At 41.6% G+C, this 25,380-nt stretch overlaps 1 protein-coding gene across 1 annotated transcript; it reads right to left on the bottom strand.

The window, feature by feature from the left end:
- Positions 1-487: 487 nt before the first annotated feature.
- Positions 488-23,654, bottom strand: LOC120026461 (kelch-like protein 8). The gene is made up of 10 exons (XM_038971324.1): positions 23,573-23,654; positions 13,190-13,418; positions 12,276-12,824; positions 11,831-12,017; positions 11,426-11,569; positions 5,570-5,681; positions 5,271-5,439; positions 2,600-2,759; positions 1,301-1,502; positions 488-1,056 (listed from the first exon to the last, which is right to left on the bottom strand). Exons 2-10 carry the CDS (start codon positions 13,394-13,396, stop codon positions 933-935), a joined length of 1,854 nt encoding a protein of 617 aa, XP_038827252.1. The 5' UTR covers positions 13,397-13,418; positions 23,573-23,654; the 3' UTR covers positions 488-932.
- Between the last annotated feature and the right edge of the window lie 1,726 nt (positions 23,655-25,380).

Here is a 25,380-nt window from a genome sequence, read left to right as displayed (position 1 = left end):
AGGGAAAGATGAACAGAGCAAAGTACAGAGATCCAGAGTGCTCAGGACCTCAGACTGAGGCGAAGGTTCACCTTCCAACAGGACAACGACCCTAAGCACACAGCCAAGACAACGCAGGAGTGGTTACGGGACAAGTCTCTGAATGTCCTTGAGTGGCCCAGCCAGAGCCCGGACTTGAACCTGATCGGACCATCTCTGGAGAGACCTGAAAATAGCTGTGCAGCAACGATCCCCATCCAACCTGATAGAGCTTGAGAGTATCTGCAGAGAAGAATGGGAGAAATGCCCCAAATACAGGTGTGCCAAGAAGACTCAATGCTATAATCGCTGCCAAAGATGCTTCAATAAAGTACTGAGCAAAGGGTCTGAATACTTATGTAAATGTGATATGTTTTTTATTTTTAATACATTTTCAAAAATGGTTTGCTTTGTCATTATGGGGTATGGTGTGTAGCTTGATGAGGGGGGAAAACTGTTTAATCAATTTTAGAATAAGGCTGTAATGTAACAAAATGTGGAAAAAGTCAAGTGGTCTGAATACTTTCCGAATGCACTGTAAGTACTAACTTGTTGCTCTTAAAATACAAGCTGATATTCACAAGGCCTGTTTAATATGATGTCTAAAGCTCAACTCTCAGCCATTTTCACTTGATAAAGGTTTTCAACACCTGTAAGTGCCATTTCCTGCAATCTAGAGCAAAAAGTTGCCTTATATGATAACAAATAAAGTTAAGCATCTTATTTCTCAAAGTGGCGCAGCTAGTTCACAAGGTGGTGCAGCGCTCCTCTTACATTCTTTGGGGAGAACCCTCCAGTCAGTGCTTAAAGGAACAACCACTAGTGCTCCTGTTCAGTGACAGTGTGGTTGAGTGCTTGGGTTGGGTTGGTCTTCCCGTGCAGTCGGTCAGTGTGATCAGCTCAGGGATCACAGGTCACATGCAGTCCACCACGTTGCTGGAGCCCTGGCCCACGTCCCTGATATGGCTGATGTGAGAGGAGCAGACAGCCACTCCTGCGCCGGCCCGACAGTGAGACACCGACCCCACCAGCTCCCATCTGAGGAGACACACAACACAGATCAATATAAAATGTCAACATCAGACTAGCTGCTCCAAAATGTAGAATTTCCTTTCAACTGTAAAAAAACAGGATACTGTAAAAGGTGTCCAGTGTACAGGTGGTGGTGTAGTAGGCCAGAGATACTCTTTTATAAAATGGGCTCGCTTGATTTAGCTGACCCGATACAACCCATCTGTCTCGCCTGAACAGAACCCCTTCCAATCCCCCCTCTCCAGCTCACCTGTTCATGCGGGGGTCAAAGGCTTCCACTGTGTTGAGGTAGATGTTCCCGTTGTGACCTCCAACCGCAAACACGCAACCCATAACCGTGGCCACACCCACTCCGCCCCGGGGCGTGGTCAGCTCAGAGACGTAGTCCCAGCGACTCAGACGGGGGTCAAAACGCTCCACAGAACTCAGCGGGGAGTTGTCATCAAAACCACCTGACAGCGCAGACAGACCGAAAGACAGAATCAAATACTCTTGTAAAGCTGGCTCAGTTGGTAAGAGTGTGGTGCTAGAAATGCCAAGGTTGTGGGTTGAATTCACACAGGGATCACAAACATACTACAAATCTATGCACTCACTGTAAATTGCTTTGAAAAACAGAGTCTAAGTCACATATCATCCACAGTGTGATATCTTGTTTAAGTTTATGCAGTCAGTGAAGCTGCAGACTTTCAATAAAGAGCTACTCCATCCACTGAGGTCAATGCATAGACTGAGGTTATCAGTAGCTTTTCCTCCTCCAAACACACCAATGCTGACTCATGCAAACTAGGGTCAGCTAAAAGTCAGGCCAGAGCTCTGAAACAGCCTTAGATGACTCTTCAAATTCAGCAACACAATAAAATTACCCCATCCTTATGGATCGCTTTTAATTAGCAACCAACTTGACAAAACAATAACTTTTCTCCCTCCTGATTCATGTTTACAAGCCAACAACTATTGTGTGTAGTGGTGTGTGTGTGGGGGGAGGGCATGTGACCCATAGCAATAAGCAGCCAGTGGAATGATGTGAAGTATGAGAAGGTGGTTTTGTTTCCAATGATGTGGTGAATCAATATGTGGTCGTTTTACCTACTTTGAATGAATGCATGGATTGTAAGTCACTCTGGATAAGACCATTTGCTAAACAGTAAACATGTTGTCCCCCACAAATTATGCAGCGCCCTCTCAGGCAGATGGGCCAATTAGTGACAATTATTCAATAGGACCAGAGAAATGCTTGTTCAAAGTATGGAATTCCAGTTGATTACTCTAGCGTCCCCCCTTGGGCAACTCAGTGTAATTTTGTAAATGCCAGCTCTCTATGGCATGACGCATTATTCACTCAAGTTTCATTAAAAAATAATTGTATTTTATTATTATTTATTAAAAAAAAAAAAAAAAAAAAAAAAAAAAAAAAAAAAAAAAAAAAAATCGGGCCAGCTGGTGACAGATATCACGTGACTAACGTACATACAGAGACAGATCCATAGCCCCCCCCCCCCCCCCCATCCCAAAATGTAAATGCAGTAGTGCTGAGCTGTGTTCTTACCCACTACATAGAGACACCCGTTGAGCTCGCTGACTCCGTTCCCTGCCCGTCTCTGGCCCATCTCCCTGACCTCCGTCCACTTGTTGAGATGTGGGTCAAACCTCTCCACACTGGATAGAGAGGCCACACCGTCGTTACCCCCCACAGCATACACGTGGCTCTGACAGGACAGGAGAGTGTTAACATATAGGTCTAACTCTGACAGGGGAGGAGAGGATTAACCCATTGAGTTCCACCGCGACACCAGTGTGATTTGGACTTCTAAACCCTTTTAAACATTGTGTGTTTGAGCTAGAGACTTTTGGGTTGTACCATTGGATTCATCTATTTCTTCTGCATCTATTAGTATGTGTGATTAACTGGGGCTGAGTCAGAATGGTTTGAGCTACACATTAAAAACTATGTATGAAAAGAATCACAAACATGCACATGTAGCTAATGATGCTCACAAGCTACACAAGAGTCTTTAGACGTTAATGGGTTCTTCTACATAAAAAAAAAATCATAGGAAATCCAAGGACATAGAGTCTAAAATACTGTAACAAGATCACATAGTTGCTGTCAAACTCCACAAACTTGTCACTGACTAGTTGTATATTAATTTCCCAATGAGCAAACAATTTCTGTACCTTCATCTATCAGGGGGGACCTTATTTGTTTATTGACATTGGTCAATCAAACTCATGAATGCAACCGTTTATGTCAACTTGTTTTGTGTTCTACTTGAGCCCTGGTTGTCCTGAAAAGAAAATGGTAAAACTCTTCATTGTGAGGCGAAATACAGTATAAGGGCTGGTGTGATTTGGCATGCAGATAAATGAAAGTCAGATAAATGAAAAGCTGATTTTTGCTGGGGTCTCTGGACTGATAGGGTTAATGGTTATTATGGCCTGTTTTTATGACTTCAAATCACAAAAATCTTGGGGGATAAAATCTCTTAACTCAATGTCAATGATATAAAATGGTTATGAAAGCATCTGAGGATGTCATGTGTGATGAGTGTACGTATAAATGTGATGTAACACCTGGGTCGTGTCAACTAGGCACAAAACAGGGAAGAACTATCTGAATGAAAGACACTTGTTTTCTGCTGCACAATGTTTTGAAAAATGTTGCTATGGTGTGCCCTAATGAACACTTGATCCATAATATACTCAGCAAAAAAAGAAACGTCCTCTCACTGTCAACTGCGTTTATTTTCAGCAAACTTAACATGTGTAAATATTTGTATGAACATAACAAGATTCAACAACTGAGACAAAGTTCCACAGACATGTGACTAACAGAAATGGAATAATGGGTCCCTGAACAAAGGGGGGGTCAAAATCAAAATGAACAGACAATGCTGCTGGTGGCCACACCAGATACTAAGTACGGCAGTGCATCTCCTACTCATGGACTGCACCAGATTTGCCAGTTCTTGCTGTGAGATGTTACCATACTCTTCCTGCAAGTTCCCAGATATTTCTGGGGGAAATGGCCCTAGCTCTCACCCTCCGATCCAACAGGTCCCAGACATGCACAATGGGATTGAGATGCGGGCTCTTCGCTGGCCATGGCAGAACACTGACATTTCTGTCTTGCAGGAAATCACACACAGAACGAGCAGTATGGCTGGTGGCATTGTCATGCTGGAGGGTCATGTCAGGATGAGCCTGCCGGAAGGGTACCACATGAGGGAGGAGGATGTCTTCCCTGTAATGCGCAGCGTTGAGATTGCCTGCAATGACAACAAGCTCAGTCCGATGATGCTGTGACACACCGGCCCAGACCATGACGGACCCTCCACCTCCAAATCGATTCCGCTCCAGAGTACAGGCCTCGGTGTAACGCTCATTCTTTCGACGATAAACGCAAATCCAACCATCACTCCTGGTGAGACAAAACCACGAATCACCAGTGAAGAGCACTTTTTGCCAGTCCTGTCAGGTCCAGCAACGGTGGGTTTGTGCCCATAGGCGACGTTGTTGCCGGTGATGTCTGGTGAGGAATTGCCTTTACAACAGGCCTACAAGCCCTCAGTCCAGCCTCTTTCAGCCTATTGGGGACAGTCTGAGCACTGATGGAGGGATTGTGCGTTCCTGGTGTAACTCGGGCAGTTGTTGTTGCCATCCTGTACCTGTCCTGCAGGTGTGATGTTCAGATGTACCGATCCTGTGCAGGTGTTGTGACACGTGGTCTGCCACTGCGAGGACAATCAGCTGTCCGTCCTGTCTCCCTGTAGTGCTGTCTTAGGCATCTCTCAGTACGGACATTGCAATTTATTGCCCTGGTCACATCTGCAGTTCTCATGCCTCCTTGCAGCATGCCTAAGGCACGTTCACGCAGATGAGCAGGGACCCTGGGCATCTTTCTTTTGGTGTTTTTCAGAGTCAGTAGAAAGGCCTCCCTTGTGTCCTAAGTGTTCATAACTGTGACCTTAATTGCTTACCGTCTGTAAGCTGTTAGTGTCATCACGACCGTTCCACAGGTGTATGTTCATTAATTGTTTATGGTTCATTGAACCAGCATGAGAAACAATGTTTAAACTTTACAATGAAGATCTGTGAAGTTATTTGGATTTTTATGAATTATCTTTTAAAGTCAGGGTCCTGAAAAAGGGACATTTATTTTTTTGCTGAGTTTAGTATATGATCAGTCTAGCCAGGTGTTCAGAGTGTCTTGTTCTCACCCCTAAGGCCACAGAGCCCACTCCACCTCTGGGCGTGTTCATGGGAGCCACAGCACTCCAGTGGTCACTCTCGATGTCGTATCTCTCTACATCGTTGAAACAGGAGTTGTCATCTAGACCACCGATGGCGTAGATAGGACCTCCCAGAGCTGCCAAAGCTATGCCTCTCCTTCACACAGCAATGAAAATAGTTCAGTATGAGTGTGAGTATAATTAGGTATCTTTTTGCTGTAAAACTACATTTCTATAACAAAATCTCTAACTCATTTTAGAGACTAAATTTGCCAGACTTTACATACCTTTTAGTGTTCATGGAAGCTTTCATCATCCACTTGTTGGTGAGAGGATCAAACATCTCCATGTTGCCCAGGTGTTCACTACCATCATGGCCCCCTACTGCATACACTTTACCTGAGGGATGTAATAAATAATGAATTGTTTTATGATCAAAAGCAACTTAGTCATACTTGCATACATTTTACGTACAGGTGGTCCCGGGAAACAAACTCACTATCCTGTTGTTCCAAGCGTCATGCTCTAACTTAGCTACAGAGGACCAAGATGAAAACAAGGTTAAGGAACACAAGGAATACTAGGTTAAGACTACAAGACCCTCATAACCCGACTATCCATCCATCCATCCATATAAGACTGAACTCAACTGTGCAGGGGAAACAATCCTAACTATGGAAACCTCTATGGTTTAGGATGTAGAATTTATGGTAGGCCTACTGATCACATTTCAGGACAGGTACTGGTCAATGATTATATCTGGAATACAACAAATCCGACTTCCCTGAAAGTGTTTAAGAAAAGCTTATAGTGTGGAATGAAACCAAAGAAGAGCTGTAGATGCTTTTCTCCTGTTTTGTTCATATCCTGAAGCTAGTTTATTTCAAGCCAATAGGCTTTTCAGAGTGGAAGCAAGCTAAACTATCAGTCTCTGTGCTCAGACCATCCCTGGAGATTCTATAATGCACTCCAAACATATTTAAGAAAAGAGACCTACGAGAAAACACACTACTGAACTGAACCAACATGTATCCATCATGTGAAGGCTATTCTCTAGGGATGTGCATCTCGCCATACAAACACAATTCGATACACATCTAGATACTGTACATGGACTCTGATACAATACAGGAACGATATTTTTAGTTTGAAACCATTCGGTGCGATTTGATTAGCGGAACAAATTGATGCGATTCGGTTTGATGAGATGCAAACACATTCCATATTAATATCTGATACTGATGGAGCTCAGGAACTGAGCGGAATCTGTCTGAGCTGACTTCTCTGAGCTTGTGTGCACTTGTATACTATCCTCGTGGGTATTGGAAATCCCCAAAAGGATACGAAAACAAGGAAGATTCTCCAGGTCCCCACGTGGACAAAGGCTAGGAGGTACAAAGAGGCACTGACAACAAAAACAGGTGGAGTATTAGGAGGGGTTCTGAAAGACACTCACAGGGGTGTTCACTGGAAGTTGACTAGCAACAACAAATGGAACCTAAAAAGACACCCATCGTGAGCACCCACAAAATTTGACTAAGAAGAGGCAGATTAAAAATAAAAACCCACACCAAACTTTAGACAGGAAGCAAACCGAAATGGTGAAGCAAAACTAAAACAGGGAAGATCAGACAAAGGAATGCTTGTCTAGTAGGGGGAGCCAACTAAAGGTCTCTCAAGACAACTGGAGCACTCCTCTTACTGAGGAGTTGCTTCAGTCTGGCCACTCTACCATAAAAGCCTGATTTGGTGGAGTGCTGCAGAGATAGTTGTCCTTCTGGAAGGTTCTCCCATCTCCACAGAGGAACTTTGGAGCTTTGTCAGAGTGACTATGAGGTTCTTGGTCACCTCTCTGACCGAGGCCCTTCTCCCCCGATTGCTCAGTTTGGCCGGGCGGCCAGCTCTAAGGAAGAGTCTTGGTGGTACCAAACTTCTTCCATTTAAGAATGACGGAGGCCCCTGTGTTCTTGGGGACCTTCAAAGCTGTAGGAATGTTTTGGCGCCCTTCTGCAGATCTGTGCCTCGACCCAATCCTGTCTCGGAGCTCTACGAACAATTTCTTCAAACTCATGAGCTCATTCGAACTCATTTGCTCTGACATGTACTGTCAACTGTGGGACCTTATATAGACAGGTGTGTGCCTTTCCAAATCATGTGCAATCAATTGAATTTACCACAGCTAGACTCCAAACAAGTAGTAGAAATATCAAGGACGATCAATGGAAACAGGATGCACCTGAGCTCAATTTTGAGTCTCATAGCAAAGGGTCTAAATACTTATTTGCATAAGGCATTTGTTTTTATTTTTAAAACATTTGCAAAAAATATTTCAAATAATTTTTGCTTTGTCATTATGGTGTATTGTGCGTAGATTCAGGGAAAAAATAATGTAATACATTTTAGAATAAAGCTGTAACGTAACAAAATGTGAAAAAAAGCGGTTTGAAAGGCCAGCATCCCAGAGTCACCTCTTCACTGTTGACGTTGAGACTGGTGTTTTGCGGGTACTATTTATAATGGAGCTGCCAGTTGAGGATTTGTGAGGAGCCTGTTTCTAGACACTAATGTACTTGTCCTCTTGCTCAGTTGTGCACCGGGGCCTCCCACTCCTCATTCTATTCTGGTTAGAGCCAGTTTGCACTGTTCTGTGAAGGGAGAAGTACACAGCATTGTACGAGAATTTCAGATTCTTGGCAATTTCTCGCATGGAATAGTCTTCATTTCTCAGAACGACTGACAAGTTTCAGAAGAAAGTTATTTTTTTCTGGCCATTTTGAGACTAATTGAACCCACAAATGATAATGCTCCAGATACTCAACTAGTCTAAAGAAGGCCAGTTTTATTGCTTCTTTAGTCAGAACAACAGTTTTCAGCTGTGCTAACATAATTGCAAAGGGTTTTCTAATGATCAATTTGCCTTTTAAAATGATACACTTGGATTAGCTAACAACGTGCCATTGGAACACATGAATGATGGTTGCTGATAACGGGCCTCTGTACGCCTATGTAGATATTACATTAAAAATATTACAGCAACAATAGTCATTTACAACATTAACAATGTCTACATTGACAGTTTACAATCCAGGGTTACTCCTCAACTTGCTCAACTTCCACATTATTTATTACAAGATTTATGAGGTAGTGAATGATATGTCCCAAATACAATGCTTTTAGTTTTTGAAATATTTACGACTTATTCCTTGCCACCCATTCTGGAACTAAGTGCAGCTCTGTTAAGCTCCCTCCCTCGTCATGTCGTTGTGTAGTAAGTTGCCATATGTTGTGTCAGTCTGCCAGGGACCTTTTCCTAATGTGTATGTTCATTCTGTGTTATCATTTAGTTAATTTGTGTAGTACTGAATCATAAGTAAGGCTGGGGATTTTGCAGATGCAGGAGGTTACGACTGTTCAGAATATGATTAATACGTTGACTTTTTTATGAATGTGATAAGTAAAGACCATTAGAGTTTAATTCAGGAGATGGTAACTCTAAACAACCGCTCTCGTGGTGCCCCAAATTCCTAATGAGTTAATTATTACATGACTAATTTAAAATAGTTTGCTGATTTGATAAATAACAGTCATTGGATTAATGAAAGTAAAGTCACAACATTGGCTTTACTCAAAGCCAGTGGCATGTCATTGGTAAAGATTGAAAAAAGTAAGGGGCCTAGACAGCTGGCCTGGGGAATTCCTGATTCTCCCTGGATTATGTTGAAGAGGCTTCCATTAAAGAACACCCTCTGTATTCTGTTAGACAAGTAGCTCTTTATCCACAATAAAGCAGGGGGTGTAAAGCCAATACACATACATTTTTCAATCAGCAGACTCTGCTCGATAATGTCAAAAGCCACACTGAAGTCTAACAAAACAGCTCCCACATTCTTTTAATCATCAATTTCTCTCAGTCAATCATCAGTCACTTGTGTAAGTGCTGTAAATGTTGAATGTCCTTGCCTATAAGCAAGGCTGAAAGTCTGACATGATGTTCAAACACAAGTTCATTCGGACAAAAACCAAGAGATTCCTGAACAACTTCCTACGCTGCTCTGGGTGGTAGGCACTAAAGGGGCAATGGGTTACATCCAACTGGTGTAGCACTTGCTGGAAGACCTTTGACATGAAATTCAAACCTTGGTCCGACTGCACTGCCTGCGGAAGTCCAAACGTTGAAAATAATTTCACCAGGGCCTTAACGATACTGGGAGTCGTGATTTTCCTCAGTGGAATGGCCTCAGGGAAACAAGTGGCAGCACACATAATGGTTAAGAGAAACTGGTTACCCGTTTTGGCTTTGGGCAAAGGACCAACACAATCCACCAGAACCCTGCTGAAAGGTTTGTCAAAAGCAGGAATAGGCTTCAAAGATGCCACCACATAATGACTAACGAGGTGATGCCAATCGGTGCGCCCTAAGTGATAACGAGCCATATGTGCTAAAGTCCAACGTCAAAACATAAATGAAAAACCAAAGCCTGTAACAATAGTAAAACATATGCTGCGCCTGCATGTATGACGCAATAGGGCAGATTGACCATCTACCACTATAAGATGGGCAAGTTGTTTTCGTCCCTCCACTTTTTATCTGAAATCCTCATCACCCACTGATTAACTTGTCATGTAGCAGATAAAACATTTTTGACCTAGTAATATGTCATCACTTATTTTGAGAAATTATCTATGACTAGAGCCATACTGATATGTTTTTTTTTGGTCTGATACAGCAGGGAAATGAAAAAGTGTGTACTCATTAAGAAAGAAAGAAATTCCACAAATGTACTTTTAACAAGGCACACCTGTTATTTGAAATGCATTCCAGGTGACTACCTCATGAAGCTGGTTGAGAGAATGCCAATTGTTTGCAAAGCTGTCATCAAGGCAAAGGGTGGCTACTTTGAAGAATCTCAAATATATTTTAATTTGTGTAACACTTTTTTGGTTACGACATGATTCCTATATATGTTATTTCTTAGTTTGTCTTCACTATTATTCTACAATGTAGAAAACAGTAAAAAAAAAAAAAAAATGTATGAGTAGGTGTCCAAACTTTTGACTGGTAATAAACAATTTTTATAACAGCTTCGGATTTTACCTCCGTCTCAAAAGCAAATGGTTTTGACCGTTTGGAACTTTACAGAGGAGAGCTGCTGTCTTTTCCCGTTATGACCAGTACAGCTCGCAAAAATTATTGCTGTCCTTGTTATGAAATTACACCTTTACCCTGTTCATGTAAAAAAATACTGTTTAAAGGAGAACTACCAAAAACATTTAATACAGAGAATCTGGAAGTCAAAAAGCCCCAATCAGAATTTAGATGTACAATCAGCAAGATGTGAGATGTGTCCACTCCGGTAGCCTACACAGCATTTTGGTAACAATGACTCAGCAAATTACATGGGTTGTCCCTCAAATAATAAAGCCCATGATTTAATATTACAAACACCTGAATGCTAAAGGTGCCACGCAGATGTAGCCTAAGAATATTTGAAAAAGGGATAGGGTAGGCCTACCTCTCGTTGGCACAAGCAGCTGCATCTCCCGCACTGTGCAAACAGTTGTTATCTGACTTGTAGATCAATGTCATACGCAGTTACATGCATAAAAGTTCAATAAGCTGAAGGAGGACGCATCAATTCAATAATAAATATTTTTGGAATAAGGCAGAAAAAAAAAGAATGAGTAAAAAACGTTAATGAACCGGCAATTCGTAACGTTTTAAATTGGTTGTCATTTGGATCGGTTTTGGCTCACGCATACTGATGCACTTGCATCTTAAACATTTGAACTGGGGACCGATGTGTATCGGTGAGTTGCTAAATCCCTACTGTTCTCCCAACGCCATAGACATCGCATCACTGTATGCGTCTAATTAAGGCGTTAGAGCATGGACAATGCCATTCAGGCCATCTCCAATTTTCTTCTTCACAAGTATAATTCATTGGCTGATCCCTCTTGATGACCCAGTTGGAGTCATTTGATCCTCCCTTAACCCATTGGAAGTCCCACACTGTTGACTCCTTCAAAAGGATGAAAGTCCTCAATGGCGCTGCCCATGCTAAAATGGGCTTTTGGCAACTAGAGTCCTATATCCATCTATTCACCATCTCTCCTTTCACCTTTCTCATCCCTCCATCTCTTACCTCCTACAGAAATTACTCCAACATGGCGTCTCCTGCTGTTCATCTCAGGCCCGAAGAACCAACTGTTCTTGCTGATGGAGTAACACTCGATGCTGCGGAACGGGTCACCAGAACCTCCCCGGCCACCAACACAGAACAATACCCCTGAGGAGAGTTGGGGGGCAAAGGTCAGAGCAGGACCAGTGAGAAAAACAACACTGCAATGCCAGCTCAACATATAAATATACACTCAAGAGGAATCAAAAGACCGAAGGTTTTGTTATTTGTCAGGCTCGTAATAAATAAAAGTGACATGAAGAATTGCAGGAATTCCAGCTTTTTCTTGATCATTGTTCTGCATTGTACAAGCTCAACCCTATTATGTAGCTGATTGCTTAATAGTTGGACAGGCTACCAGTCTGTTACCTGCAGTATGTTTCCTAGGCGTGGTGCGGACTGAGTACTCAAAGTCAGGCACCACCTTGTTGCTGAGGTGCAGGTGATAGTTCCTGGCCTCATCCAGCAGATCCCGGCAGCTCAGATTTCCTTTGATCATCTCCTCCTTGGCCACCGTGCCTGTCAGGAAGTCTACTGGGAGCAGGGGGAGGCGCACCTACAGGACACACAGATATATACCACAGAGTTAACATACACTCGGACATAAAACACAGAAGCACCTGCAGGGCAGCCGGGTAATACAGACACAGCACAGATTCAAACACCACACACAGGAGTAGTGGTAATGCAAAAACTCCATAAACAGAAAACAAAGTCAATGTACACACAGAAACACATAAGCACCAACAAGCATACCTACATCTGAGAATTCATTAAAATGCAAAGGCTGAGATGTGTGCGACTACTATCTGACCTGAGTCATGATCTGTTCCAGCCAGGCCTCATGGTGCTGGGGGTTGGCCTTCAGCCACTTGACAGCAGCGTTGTAAACCTGTCTCTCAGAGTGGATGTTCAGTTCGCTGGAGGACAGCAGGGTTCTCAGGTGCTGAGGCAACACGCACAGGAAGTCCTCACAGTCCACCACCTCCCGGAAGTGCTCGCAAGCATACCGGTCCGCCATGTCCATCAGGTCGACGCGGTTGTGGCTCTCGGCAAAGGTGCGGACAGCCAGGCAGTTGGAGGGGTGGAAGTGTGCCTTCATATACTCACAGCAGGCCCTGGCGACCAGCTCCACCTGCAGAATACAGGCTGCATAGAGAAGAGGCTGCACGTTGTCCACTGTCAGGGTCAGGCGGGAGGAGTAGGCAAAACGCACCAGGTCGTGGATGGCGCCTCCGTCAAAGTCCTTGATCTCTATCAGGTCCTGTTTGGCCTCTGACATCTCAGACAAGAACATGGCCCTGAAGTAAGGGATGACACAGGCCAGTACCAGCTTGTGGCATGGTATCAGCCTGCTTCCCACCTGAACACGGGGAGAACAGAGAGAAAGACAGGGAGAGGGAGGGAGAAAGGACGGAAACAAGTTAATGTCAGCTCAAAGGTTATTAATTCCCTGAGCTATTCATTCCACAAGCTTCAGGTGGTTCAATTGTGCCTTTCAATTTTTTTTAAAGAGACGAGGGCTTTCACCAACTATTCAACGATTCAAACTAATTTGATTCAATAGGCCTAACTGGTCTCCATTAAACTTCACAAAAACAGACATGAAAAGGCTTTGTCGTCACACATGACACGTCGGTTTCATGTTTACTTACTCTTCCTGCCATGATATAGCTAACTGAGTATGAAGAGTATTGTGACAACACTATAAAACCATACTCTGCCTACCTTCAGTGTAACATCACAGAGCTCCCCCACTTCGTAGAACTGGTGCAAAGAGTTGTGGAAGTCCTTCCATGCCTCGTGGGCCTCAAAGACAAAAGATCCATCTGGCTCAGAGTCTCTATCAGGCCTGGTGGTGCTCTGAAGCTTCTCCTTCTCCTGTTTGAGCTTATGCTGCTTGGCATGTTCCGGCACCATATCCCCTGGCGCCATCACCGTCTACAGGGAGCCAAACCTAGGAAAGAGAGGTCAAAACGAATGGGAGATACAATATGAAGAAAATGCTCTCAAACAATAAATCTGTCATTTACATGTTAAAGGACCCATGAGCACTGTCGTGACTATCATTAATGTGATGAATGCTATTTATCGAATCATTATCTGTTTAATTGTTATTAGATTAAATTAATAATGTAACAATTTAGTAATTTGGGGCACCACGGGAAAAGTTGTTTACTGAGTTACTATCTCCCGACTTAATCTATAAATTACAGTGGTAGGCTTGATTACCAACAACGACGAGATGGCCTACAGGGAGGAGGTGAGGTCCCTCGGAGTGTGGTGTCAGGAAAATAACCTCACACTCAACGTCAACAAAACAAAGGAGATGATTGTGGACTTCAGGAAACAGCAGAGGGAGCACCCCCCTATCCACACAGACGGGACAGTAGTGGAGAGGGTAGTAAGTTAAGTTCCTTGGCGTACACATCACGGCCAAACTGAACTGGTCCACCCACACAGACAGCGTGGTGAAGAAGGCGCAGCAGGGCCTCTTCAACCTCAGGAGGCTGAAGAAATTCATCTTGTCACCAAAAGCACTCAAACTTTTACAGATGCACAATCGAGGGCATCCTATCGGGCTGTATCACCGCCTGGTATGGCAACTGTTCCGCCCACAACCGTAAGGCTCTCCAGAGTAGTGAGGTCTGCACAATGCATCTCCGGGGGCAAACTATCTGCCCTCCAGGACACCTACACCACCCGATGTCACAGGAAGGACATAAAGATCATCAAGGACAACAACCACCCGAGCCAATGCCTGTTCACCCCGCTATCATCCAGAAGGCGAGGTCAGTACAGGTGCATCAAAGCAGGGACCGAAAAACAGCTTCTATCCCAAGGCCATCAGACTGTTAAACAGCCACCACTAACACCGAGTGACTGCTGCCAACATACTGACTCAACTCCAGCCACTTTAACAATGTGAAAATTGATTTGTTTTTATCACTAGCAACTTTAAACAATGCCACTTCATAAAATGTTTACATACCCTACATTACTCATCTCATATGTATATACTGTACTTATACCATCTACTGCATCTTGCCATCTTGATGTAATACATGTATCACTGGCCACTTTAAACAATGCCACTTTTATATGTTTACATTAGAGGTCGACCGATTAATCGGAATGGCTGATTTCAAGTTTCCATAACAATCGGAAATCGGTATTTTTGGGCGCCGATTTGCCGATTTTTATTTTATTTTTACTATTAAAATATATATATATTTTTATACCTTTATTTAACTAGGCAAGTCAGTTAAGAACACATTCTTATTTTCAATGACGGCCTAGCAACGGTGGGTTAACTGCCTTCAGGGGCAGTTCAGGGGCAGAACGACAGATTGTCACCTTGTCAGCTCGGGGGATCCAATATTGCAACCGTACAGTTAACTAGTCCAACGCAATAACGACCTGCCTCTCTCTCGTTGCACTCCACAAGGAGACTGCCTGTTACGCGAATGCAGTAAGCCAAGGTAAGTTGCTAGCTAGCATTAAACAATCAAACATAACTACACATGGTTTATGATATTACTAGATATTATCTAGCGTGTCCTGCGTTGCATATAATCTGACTGAGTATACAAGCATCTAAGTATCTGACTGAGCGGTGGTAGGCAGAAGCAGGCACGTAAATATTCATTCAAACAGCACTTTCGTGCGTTTTGCCAGCAGCTCTTCGTTGTGCGTCAAGCATTGCGCTGTTTATGACTTCAAGCCTATCAACTCCCGAGACGAGGCTGGTGTAACCGAAGTGAAATGGCTAGCTAGTTAGCACGCGCTAATAGCGTTTCAAATGTCACTCGCTCTGAGCCTTCTAGTAGTTGTTCCCCTTGCTCTGCATGGGTAACGCTGCTTCGATGGTGGCTGTTGTCGTTGTGTTGCTGGTTCGAGCCCAGGGAGGAGCGAGGAGAGGGACGGAAGCTATACTGTTACACTTGCAATACTAAAGTGCCTATAAGAACATCCAATAGTCAAAGGTTAATGAAATACAAATGGTATAGAGGGAAATAGTCCTATAATAACTACAACCTAAAACTTATTACCTGGGAATATTAAAGACTCATGTTAAAAGGAACCACCAGCTTTCATATGTTCTCATGTTCTGAGCAAGGAACTGAAACGTTAGCTTTCTTACATAGCACATATAGCACTTTTACTTTCTTCTCCAACACTTTGTTTTTGCATTATTTAAACCAAATTGAACATGTTTCAATATTTACTTACTAAATTGATTTTGATGTATTATATTAAGTTAAAATAAAGTGTTCATTCAGTATTGTTGTAATTGTCATTATTACAAATAAATACATTTTAAAAAACAACAAAAAAAGCCGACTAATCGGTATCTGCTTTTTTTGGTCCTCCAATAATCGGTATCGGCGTTGAAAAATCATAATCGGTCGACCTCTAGTTTACATACCCTACATTACTCATCTCATATGTATATACTGTACTCTATACCATCTACTGCATCTTGCCTATGCCGTTCTGTACCATCACTCATTCATATATTTTAATGTACATATTCTTCATTCCTTTACACGTGTGTATAAAGTAGTTGTTGTGAAATTGTTAGGTTACTCGTTGGTTATTACTGCATTGTCGGAACTAGAAGCACAAGCATTTCGCCCTACTCGCATTAACATCTGCTAACCATATGTATGTGAAAAATCAAATTTGATTTGGTCGAGCGTCACTAGCCAGATGAAGCTAGCTGGCTGCTTAAACGTTAGCATTGGGCATAGGGGGTTAAGTAGCTGGCTGGCCATTTATTTTCATGAACTGAAGTTCAATTTCAATAGGCGAACAATAATACTTACTCACAAGGATTCCTAAATCATTGCTAAGAATAATGAAAATGACTGCAGTTTCTGCTGGTCATTGTTTTCAGGCTGGTTGTATTGGTGCTAGCTAGGTACCAAGCTAAAGCTAGCTACCCCAGAAGTTGAGGTCGAACAAATTATGCTTTATTACCAATCCGGTATTGAAAACACATCGTTCGTGGCCGGTGTGTGCTTGTTTGCAGACTTTTTTGTACAGCTTTGACAGTGCTAATGTATTTTTTTTGACACGCAAAGATCCAAACGGCGTTCCATAGTATGTATGTCGTGAAGCTAATAGCGGCGACACTATTACCGTGCAACTCCGGTATGGCAACATTTGAAAAATAGCACACTTGGTAGTGTGTACCGGTGCTCAACCAGTCGGCGAAAGCCAACATCATCCACGACAGAGAACGGTTGATTGTCAAGGGCAATGAATTCCATTATCTTGGCTTTAATGGATTTCGCCTTTACGTTGTCTCGCTGAAATGTTCCTACCCTTTCAAATGACTGCTCGACTTGTTGACTGCTCGATCCACACAGCAGACATTGAGGGCAAAGTTAGGAATGCTGTGTTGCACGTGTAGCGCAATATTTTACGTGGCGTTATTACGTCATGTACCTATAATGGCAGGAAAAAGTGTGAGCCCTTTAGAATTACCTGGATTTCTACATAAATTGGTCATCAAACTTGATCTGATCTTCATCTAAGTCACAACAGACAAACATAGTGTGCTTAACTTCTTTGGGGTAGGGGGCAGTATTTTCACGTCCGGATGAAAAGCATGCCCAGAGTAAACGGCCTGCTACAAAGCCATAAAAGCTAGAATATGCATAGTATAGTAGATTTGGATAGAAAACGCTCTGAAGTTTCTAAAACTGTTTGAATGATGTCTGTGAGTATGGCAGGCAAAAACCTGAGAAAAAATCCAACCAGGAAGTGGGAAATCTGAGGTTGGTCGATTTTCAACTCAGCTCCTATTGAAGATACAGTGGGATATTGGTAATAGAGGTCGACCGATTATGATTTTTCAACGCCGATACCGATTATTGGAGGACAAAAAAAGCCGATACCGATTAAATCGGCCGATTTATAAAAATAAAAAAGTTTATATATATATATATATATATAAAATACACACATTTTTGTAATAATGACAATTGCAACAATACTGAATGAACACTTTAGTTTCACTTAATATAATACATAAATACACACACAGCTCTGAAGTGACAATGATACTGAAGAGTCTGCTTAGGAGACAAATACTCTCAACTGTTTGAATAAAAATAGAGTTTAAGTTACCTGTGATGAATGTTGAAAAAAAAAAAACTGTCATTTCTATATGCAGGAAAACCTATTTTAATAATGGGCATGGTAAGAATTGACGACCAAAGTGCGAGTCATAATTCCCATGACACCTAGCAAAATCTGAAAAGCGGTTCCTTCATTTATTCCATAGGATATTTTTTAGATTCACTTAAAATAAGGTCTGTGTTTTGTGTCGGCTTACACCACCTTGCCAATTTTATAACTGTGTAGATATCCATAGGACAAGGTAACTCTGATCAATATTGGCTAAATATAAGCGAAGATCATTTTTTTTGTAGAGTGGATTTATGAAAATATGTTGACAAACGTTACCTTATCCTAGTGAGATTTACACGGGTATCAAAACGTCGAGGCGGTTTAAGCCTGCACGAAACATAGACCTTATTTGAAGTAGATCAAGACATTCTCTATGGAAGACATGAACGGTAAAATAACGAAGGAACCCCATTCAAGTTCAGCCCCAAAAAAATAAAATAAAAATAAATAATGAATAAAAAATAAAAATCGGCGCACAAAAATACCGATTTCCGATTGTTATGAAAACTTGAAATCGGCCCCGATTAATCGGCCATCACGATTAATCAGTCGACCTCTAATTGGTAATGTTGCACTTCCTAAGACTTCCACTAGATGTCAACAGTCGTTAGAACCTTGTCTGATGCCTCTACTGTGAAGTGGGGCCGAAGGAGAGAGGAATGAGTAAGGTCTATCATGACCTGAACATGCGCATTCACGTGAGAACGAGATCTGTTCCATCGCACTTCTGAAGACAAAGGAATACTCCGGTTGGAACATTATTGTAGAATTATGTTAAAAACATCCTAAAGATTGATTCAATACTTCGTTTGTCATGTTTTTACGGACTATAATATTACTTTAACTTTTCGTCTGTACTTTCCGCTGGACCTGGCCGCGCGTCCTGAGTTTGGAAAGTGTACTGAACGCTAGAACAACAAGGAGGAATTTGGACAAATGGACATTATCGAACAAAACAAACATTTATTGTGGAACTGGGATTCCTGGGAGTGCATTCTGATGAAGATCATCAAAGGTAAGTGAATGTTTATAATGTTACTTCTGATTTCTGTTGACTGCATAATATGGCGGCTATATTGGTGTCTTGATTGGGCTCTGAGCGCCGACTCAGATTATTGCATGGGTTGCTTTTTCCGTAAAGCTTTTTTGAAATCTGACACAGCGGTTGCATTAAGGAGAAGTGCATCTAAAATTCCATGCATAACAGTTGTATCTTTTAGTAATGTTTATTATGAGTATTCCTGTAAATTGATGTGGCTCTCTGCAAAATCAAAGGATGTTTTGGAACTTCTGAACATAAGGCGCCAATGTAAACTCAGATTTTTGGATATAAATATGAACTTTACCTTACAAAACATACATGTATTGTGTAACACGAAGTCCTATGAGTGTCATCTGATGAAGATCATCAAAGGTTAGTGATTAATTTTCTCTCTATTTCTGCTTTTTGTTACTGCTCTCTTTGGCTGGAAAAAAGGTTGTGTTATTCTGTGAATATGCACTCACCTAACATAATCGTTTGGTTTGCTTTCGTCGTAAAGCCTTTTTGAAATCTGACACTGTGGCTGGATTTACAACAAGTGTATCTTTAAAATGGTGTAAAATACATGTATGTTTGAGGAATTTTAATTATGGAATTACTGTTGTTTTGAATTTGGCGCCCTGCAGTTTCACTGGCTGTTGAAGAGGTGGGACGCTACCGTCTCACGTACCCTAGAGAGGTTAAACTAATAACACAAATTATATTTTTCTCGTCTATTTTGAATACATCATTTAGACATTCACAGTGTAGGTTGGAAAAAGTATGTGAACCCCTAGGCTAATGACTTCTCCAAAAGCCTCAACTAACCTGGAGTCCAATCAATGAGACGAGATTCGAGATGTTGGTTAGAGCTGCCTTGCCATATTAAAAAAATTCAAACTCACAAAATTTGATTTTGCTATTCACAAGAAGCATTGCCTGATGTGAACCATGCCTCAAACAAAAAGATCTCAGAAGACCTAATTTTAAGAATTGTTGACTTGCATAAAGCTGAAAAGGGTTACAAAAGTATCTCTAAAGCCTTGATGTTCATCAGTCCACGGTAAGACAAATTGCCTATAAATGGAGAAAGTTCAGCACTGTTGCTACTCTCCCTAGGAGTGGCCGTCCTGCAAAGATGACTGCAAGAGCACAGCGCAGAAAGCTCAATGAGGTTAAGAAGAATCCTAGCATGTCAGCTAAAGACTTACATAATCTCTGGAACATGCTAACATTTCTGTTGACTAGTCTACATTACGTAAAACACTAAACATGAATGGTGGTCATGGGAGGACACCACGGAAGAAGCCACTGCTGTCCAAAAAAAAACATTTCTGCACATCTGAAGTTTGCAAAAGTGCACCTGGATGTTCTACAGCGCTACAGGCAAAAGTTTCCGTGGACAGATGAAACTACAGTTGAGTTGTTTGGAAGGAACAAAACTATATGTGTGGAGAAAAAAAAGGCACAGCACACATCAAAAAGTATGGTGGAGAGAGCATCATGGTTTATTATATGCATATTCTAGCTTTTATGGCTGAGTAGCAGGCAGATTAATTTGGGTATGCTTTTCATCCAAAATTCCCAATGCTGCCCCCTACGCTAGAGAAGTTAACGCCACTAAATTATGAAAATTAGAGCAATAAGCATGATGGTATTTAGGTCAACTGGTTTCCTATTAATGAATAAAAAGCATTATTTTGAAATAGTATTTTCTTTCCTCCCAGTACTTTTGGCCGGCAACAGTTTTATTTAAATAGTCCGAAAGCCGGCAAGTTGATGGCTAAATTGTCGTTTAACTGACATCCTGGCTGACACCCCATTATTTCTGCAGACATCGTTGAATCTTTAATTGGAAAACGTGGTCACAGAGATTTTTACAGAAATTGTGTTACCACATTTTGCATTACACAGTTCTTCCAGTAAATGTGTTTTTGTAAAATGTAAATTGTTAAAAGTAGTCCTTGTGCATGGAGTTGTATGGTTTGTTGAACTTTGAAATCAATAGTTTTTGTTTGGCATACATTTTAAAAGTGAACAATCTGAGTCTCAGCACAATTCTGTTACTATCGAATTGCTCTATCAGGACAATTCAGAAAGCTTGTGAGAAGGTAGAGGACTTTAGAACAGCACATTTGGCCTACAGCCAGCCAAATGCTCAAGTTGAGTCTGTTCTGTTCTTTCCCTCACAAGTGCACACTCAATGGAAAAAGAGGTAAGGATAATTCTCACAGGAGGCTCAATGTATGATGACACTGTTGGCAATAGAGAGATGTAGGACAGATGCCATTGGGCCCCAGCCCAGTGTGGAGGTCTCTCTCTCCTGCCAAACAGATATGGCACAGCTAAAAAAAATGGAGCATCACAAACGAGAACACATTTCCACCCACACTTGACAGATTATGTGGCCCCTAGTGAGCTTTCTAGCGCTGAATAGACTCCATGTGACAACACCCCCCTCCTCAGTATTTTACCGAGCGCTAAAAGGGCAGAAGACATATACTGCAGAGACAATGTGGTCAAAGGGCACCCGAGTGGCAGAGTGGTCTAAGGCACTGCATCTCAGCGCTAAATGTGTCACTACAGACACCCTGGTACGAATCCAGGCTGTATCACAACCGGCCATGATTGGAAGTCCCATAGGGCGGTGCACAATTGGCCCAGCGTCATCCGGGTTTGGCCGGTGTAGGCCATCATTGTAAATAAGTATGCATTCTTTGTAAATAAGTATGCATTCTTAACTGACTTGCCTAGTTATATATTTAAAAAAATATTTATTTACTTCCTTGACAACTCATGAAATCTAGAAACCATCCCATATAAGTCTGTCTAAAAGATATATACTGATAAAACTGTAGGCAATGAGAGTATTGAAAATTACATACAGTACCAGTCAAAAGTTGACACCTACTCGTTCAAGGGTTATTTATTTTTTTACTATTTTCTACATTTTATAATCAAATTCATGGAACCATGTAGTAACCAAAGAAAGTGTATTTTATATTTGAGAGTAGCCACCCTTTGCCTTGATGACAGCTTTGCACACACTTGGCATTCTCTCAACCAGCTTCATGAGGTAGTCACCTGGAATGCATTTCAATTAACAGGTGTGCCCTGTTCAAAGTTAATTTGTGGAATTTCCTTCTTAATGCATTTGAGCCAATCAGGGTGATATACAGAGGATTGATCCATTTGGTAAAAAACCAAGTCCATATTACATCAAGAACAGCTCAAATAAGCAAAGAGAAACAACAAGCCATCAATACTTTAAGACATGAAGGTCAGCCAATCCGGAAAATGTCAAGAACTTTAAGTTTAAGTGCAGTCGCAAAAACCATCAAGCGCTATGATGAAACTGGCTCTCATGAAGACAACCACTGGAAAGAAAGACCTAGAGTTACCTTTGCTGCAGAGGATAAGTTTATTAGAGTTACCAGCCTCAGATTACAGCCCAAATAAAAACTTCAGAGTTCAAGTAACAGACATCTCAACATCAACTGTTCAGAGGAGACTGCGTGAATGAGGCCTTCATGGTCAAATTGCTGCAAAGAAACCACTACTAAAAGGACACCAATAAGAAGAAATTTGCTTGGGCCAAGAAACACAAGCAATGGACATTAGACAGGTGAAAATCTGTCTAATCTGATTTTTGCTTCCAACCGCTGTGTCTTTGTGAGACACGGAGTAGGTGAACGGATGATTTCTGCATGTGTGGTTCCCACCGTGAAGCATGGAGGTGGTGTGATGGTGGTTTGCTGGTGACAATGTCAGTGATTTATTTAGAATTCAAGGCACACTTAACCAGCATGGCTACCACAGCATTCTGCAGGGATACACCATCCCATCTGGTTTGCACTTAGTGGGACCATAATTTGTTTTTCAACAGGACAATGACCCAACACACCTCCAGGCTGTGTAAGGGCTATTTTACCAAGAAAGAGAGTGATGAGTGCTGCATCAGATGACCTGGCCTCCACGATCACCCGACCTCAACCCAATTGAGATGGTTTGGGATTAGTTGGACAGAGTGAAAGAAAGCAACCAACAAAAGCTCAGCATATATGGGAACTCCTTCAAGACTTTTGGAAAAGCATTGCAGGTGAAGCTGGTTGAGAGAATGCCAAGTGTGCCACGCTGTCATCAAGGCAAAGGGTAGCTACTTTGTCCCATTGCCATGTGTTAAAGTTACCCTGACCCATCGAACAATAAATATCTCTCTGAATGAGGTTGAAGACTGAATAATTAAAAAACAACACTGTTGTTACAGTATGACCGTATGTTCAGTGACACATGGCCAGAGAGCAATTACAGCATGTCTCAGGGCTTATGGACAAATGGCATTGAGAAGGTAAAGTTGCCATTCTGGACAACCAACAAGCTACACCTTGCTTACTATGCTAGTTAGTCTTTGACAACCAACCAAACCATAGCTAGCCAACTATCCACCTGTTCCATATTTATGTGTTCAACCAAATAAGCTCACCTAGTTATGTTTATTGTTACGCTAGCTAACATGCTAATGCTAGCTAGGTAAATAGGATGCTAGAGCTAACTAGCTAGCAAACGTTACCTTCATTGGCTAGCTAACTTTACAGGTTGCAAGCGTCTAACGTTAGATTTCAGAAAGTCTGCGTCTCTCTTATTTTGCAGTGCAAGTAAGTCCGTAGTAGTATGGGAAACCTAAAATAATAGTTAGCTATTGCCGTATATCTTTGCTAGCTAACAACAAGGAAAGTTGGCTAACGTTAGCTTGCTAGCTGACAATATCCTGAACTTGTTGACATCAAATCACTCATGCAAGATGTGGAGGAAACTAATTAATGTCAACCTTGCTGCGCATTTAATACATGGAGACAATCTACATGAAGCAAATGTATTTTTTCTGTTACCTCAGCTTGTACAAATCCATGCACACTTCAATCCAATTTCATTTCTTGCAGTGAAGAAATAACCAATTCGATTCGTTTTGGCAAAGATGTTGTAAATTGCAATGCTTTATGGGAGATGTGGTCGACTTCCAGCACAGCGCAGTTGTCATCATATGAAACATGTAAATAATACATGCGTTATCTATTACTTCAAAAAAGTACATGTTATAAATTAAACAAATACACTGCATTACATTTATTTTTAGTTTGATATTCGGAGTTTGCGCGTCAATACTTATTCTAGGAAGGTCCTAGACAGGGCCGGTCCTGGACGTTCTGCTACCCTAGGCAAGACAAAAATCTGCAAACCCCTACCCCACACAACATATAAGTTTCAGGAAATAATGGACAGAGATATAGACATTCTTACCATATTTCTCAATGTCAAACCAGAGTGTCTTTTTTGCAAATAATTACATCTTAGACATCCTAATGAATTTAAGCATGGCACTTTCAAAAGTGAACTTTCCACCCAGACAGAGGCTCTACTGATGCAGAAAAATGTAAGCTTCAACTGCTGGCTACTCGTATAACACAACAACAGAAGTGCTTCCCTAAAAGCTGCCTGGGTTTAAACAAACATCTTCTCTTTTCAGAAAGAGAAAAGCTCAATTAATAGGGACAGAATAGCAAAGTCATTTCTTTTAATCTCCTCTAATATTATATGCTGCAGCTCAGCTTCAGAATGTCATAGAGGGGAATCAATATATCCCCATATGCATCGGAGTCACATCTTTCACGGGCATTTTAGAACTTGTTTCTAACATAAGGCATCACCGAGTTAAGCATTGTTATAGAACACTTGATATAAATTGGATACGTTTCATGTATTTATTTCAAAATATACAAACAAAATATATTATTTTTTCCCTTTTTTTAACAACGGGTATGTGATACCTTCACTCAATTCAATCCCTGGTTTTAACCAAACACACCAAGCCTTTCCCAGACACATAGATATTTATTCAGTGCATGACACGGTATGGTAGTATTTGGCTATACCGACATCTATGGATAGCATAATTGTGTCTATCAAACAGGTAGGCTTACCACTTATTTTTTGGAATAGGAAGAAATAGGTTCCAATCATATATGTAATTCTATGATTATGCCCATAAAAAATGTTGGTGCACATGTGCACATATAGGAGGTCCCTTACCAGGCAGAAGGGAATTGTACTTGCATCAGAGTTGCAATGTTGCTATCACTATGCAGCCAACTACCTATAGTAGGAAACCGAGCTTCTTATTAATAATATGCCACTTGTTATCAAACATGGCAAGATCTTCATCTTTTCTTTTTATTGGCCAGTCTGAGATATGGCTTTTTCTTTACAACTCTGCCTAGAAGGCCAGCTTCCCGGAGTCGCCTCTTGAGACTGGTGTTTTGTGGGTACTATTTAATGAAGCTTCCAGTTGAGGACTTGTGAGGCGTCTGTTTCTCAAACTAGACACTCTAATGTCCTCTTGCTCAGTTGTGCACCGGGGCCTCCCACTCCTCTTTCTATTCTGATTAGAGTCAGTTTGCGCTGTTCTGTGAACAGAGTAGTACACAGCGTTGTACGAGATCTTCAGTTTCTTGGCAATTTCTAGCATTGAATAGAATAGACTGACGAGTTTCAGAAGAAAGTTCTTTGTTTCTAGCCATTTTGAGCCTGTAATCGAACCCACAAATGCTGATGCTCCAGATACTCAACTAGTCTAAAGGCCAGTTTTATTGCTTCTTTAATCAGAACAACAGTTTTCATCTGTGCTAACATAATTGTGAAA

This window comes from Salvelinus namaycush, chromosome 31 (assembly GCF_016432855.1).
Source record: "Salvelinus namaycush isolate Seneca chromosome 31, SaNama_1.0, whole genome shotgun sequence".
Lineage (NCBI taxonomy): Eukaryota > Metazoa > Chordata > Actinopteri > Salmoniformes > Salmonidae > Salvelinus > Salvelinus namaycush.
The sequence above is the reverse complement of the archived record's forward strand: the minus strand, read 5'-3'. Positions and strand labels throughout refer to the sequence as shown.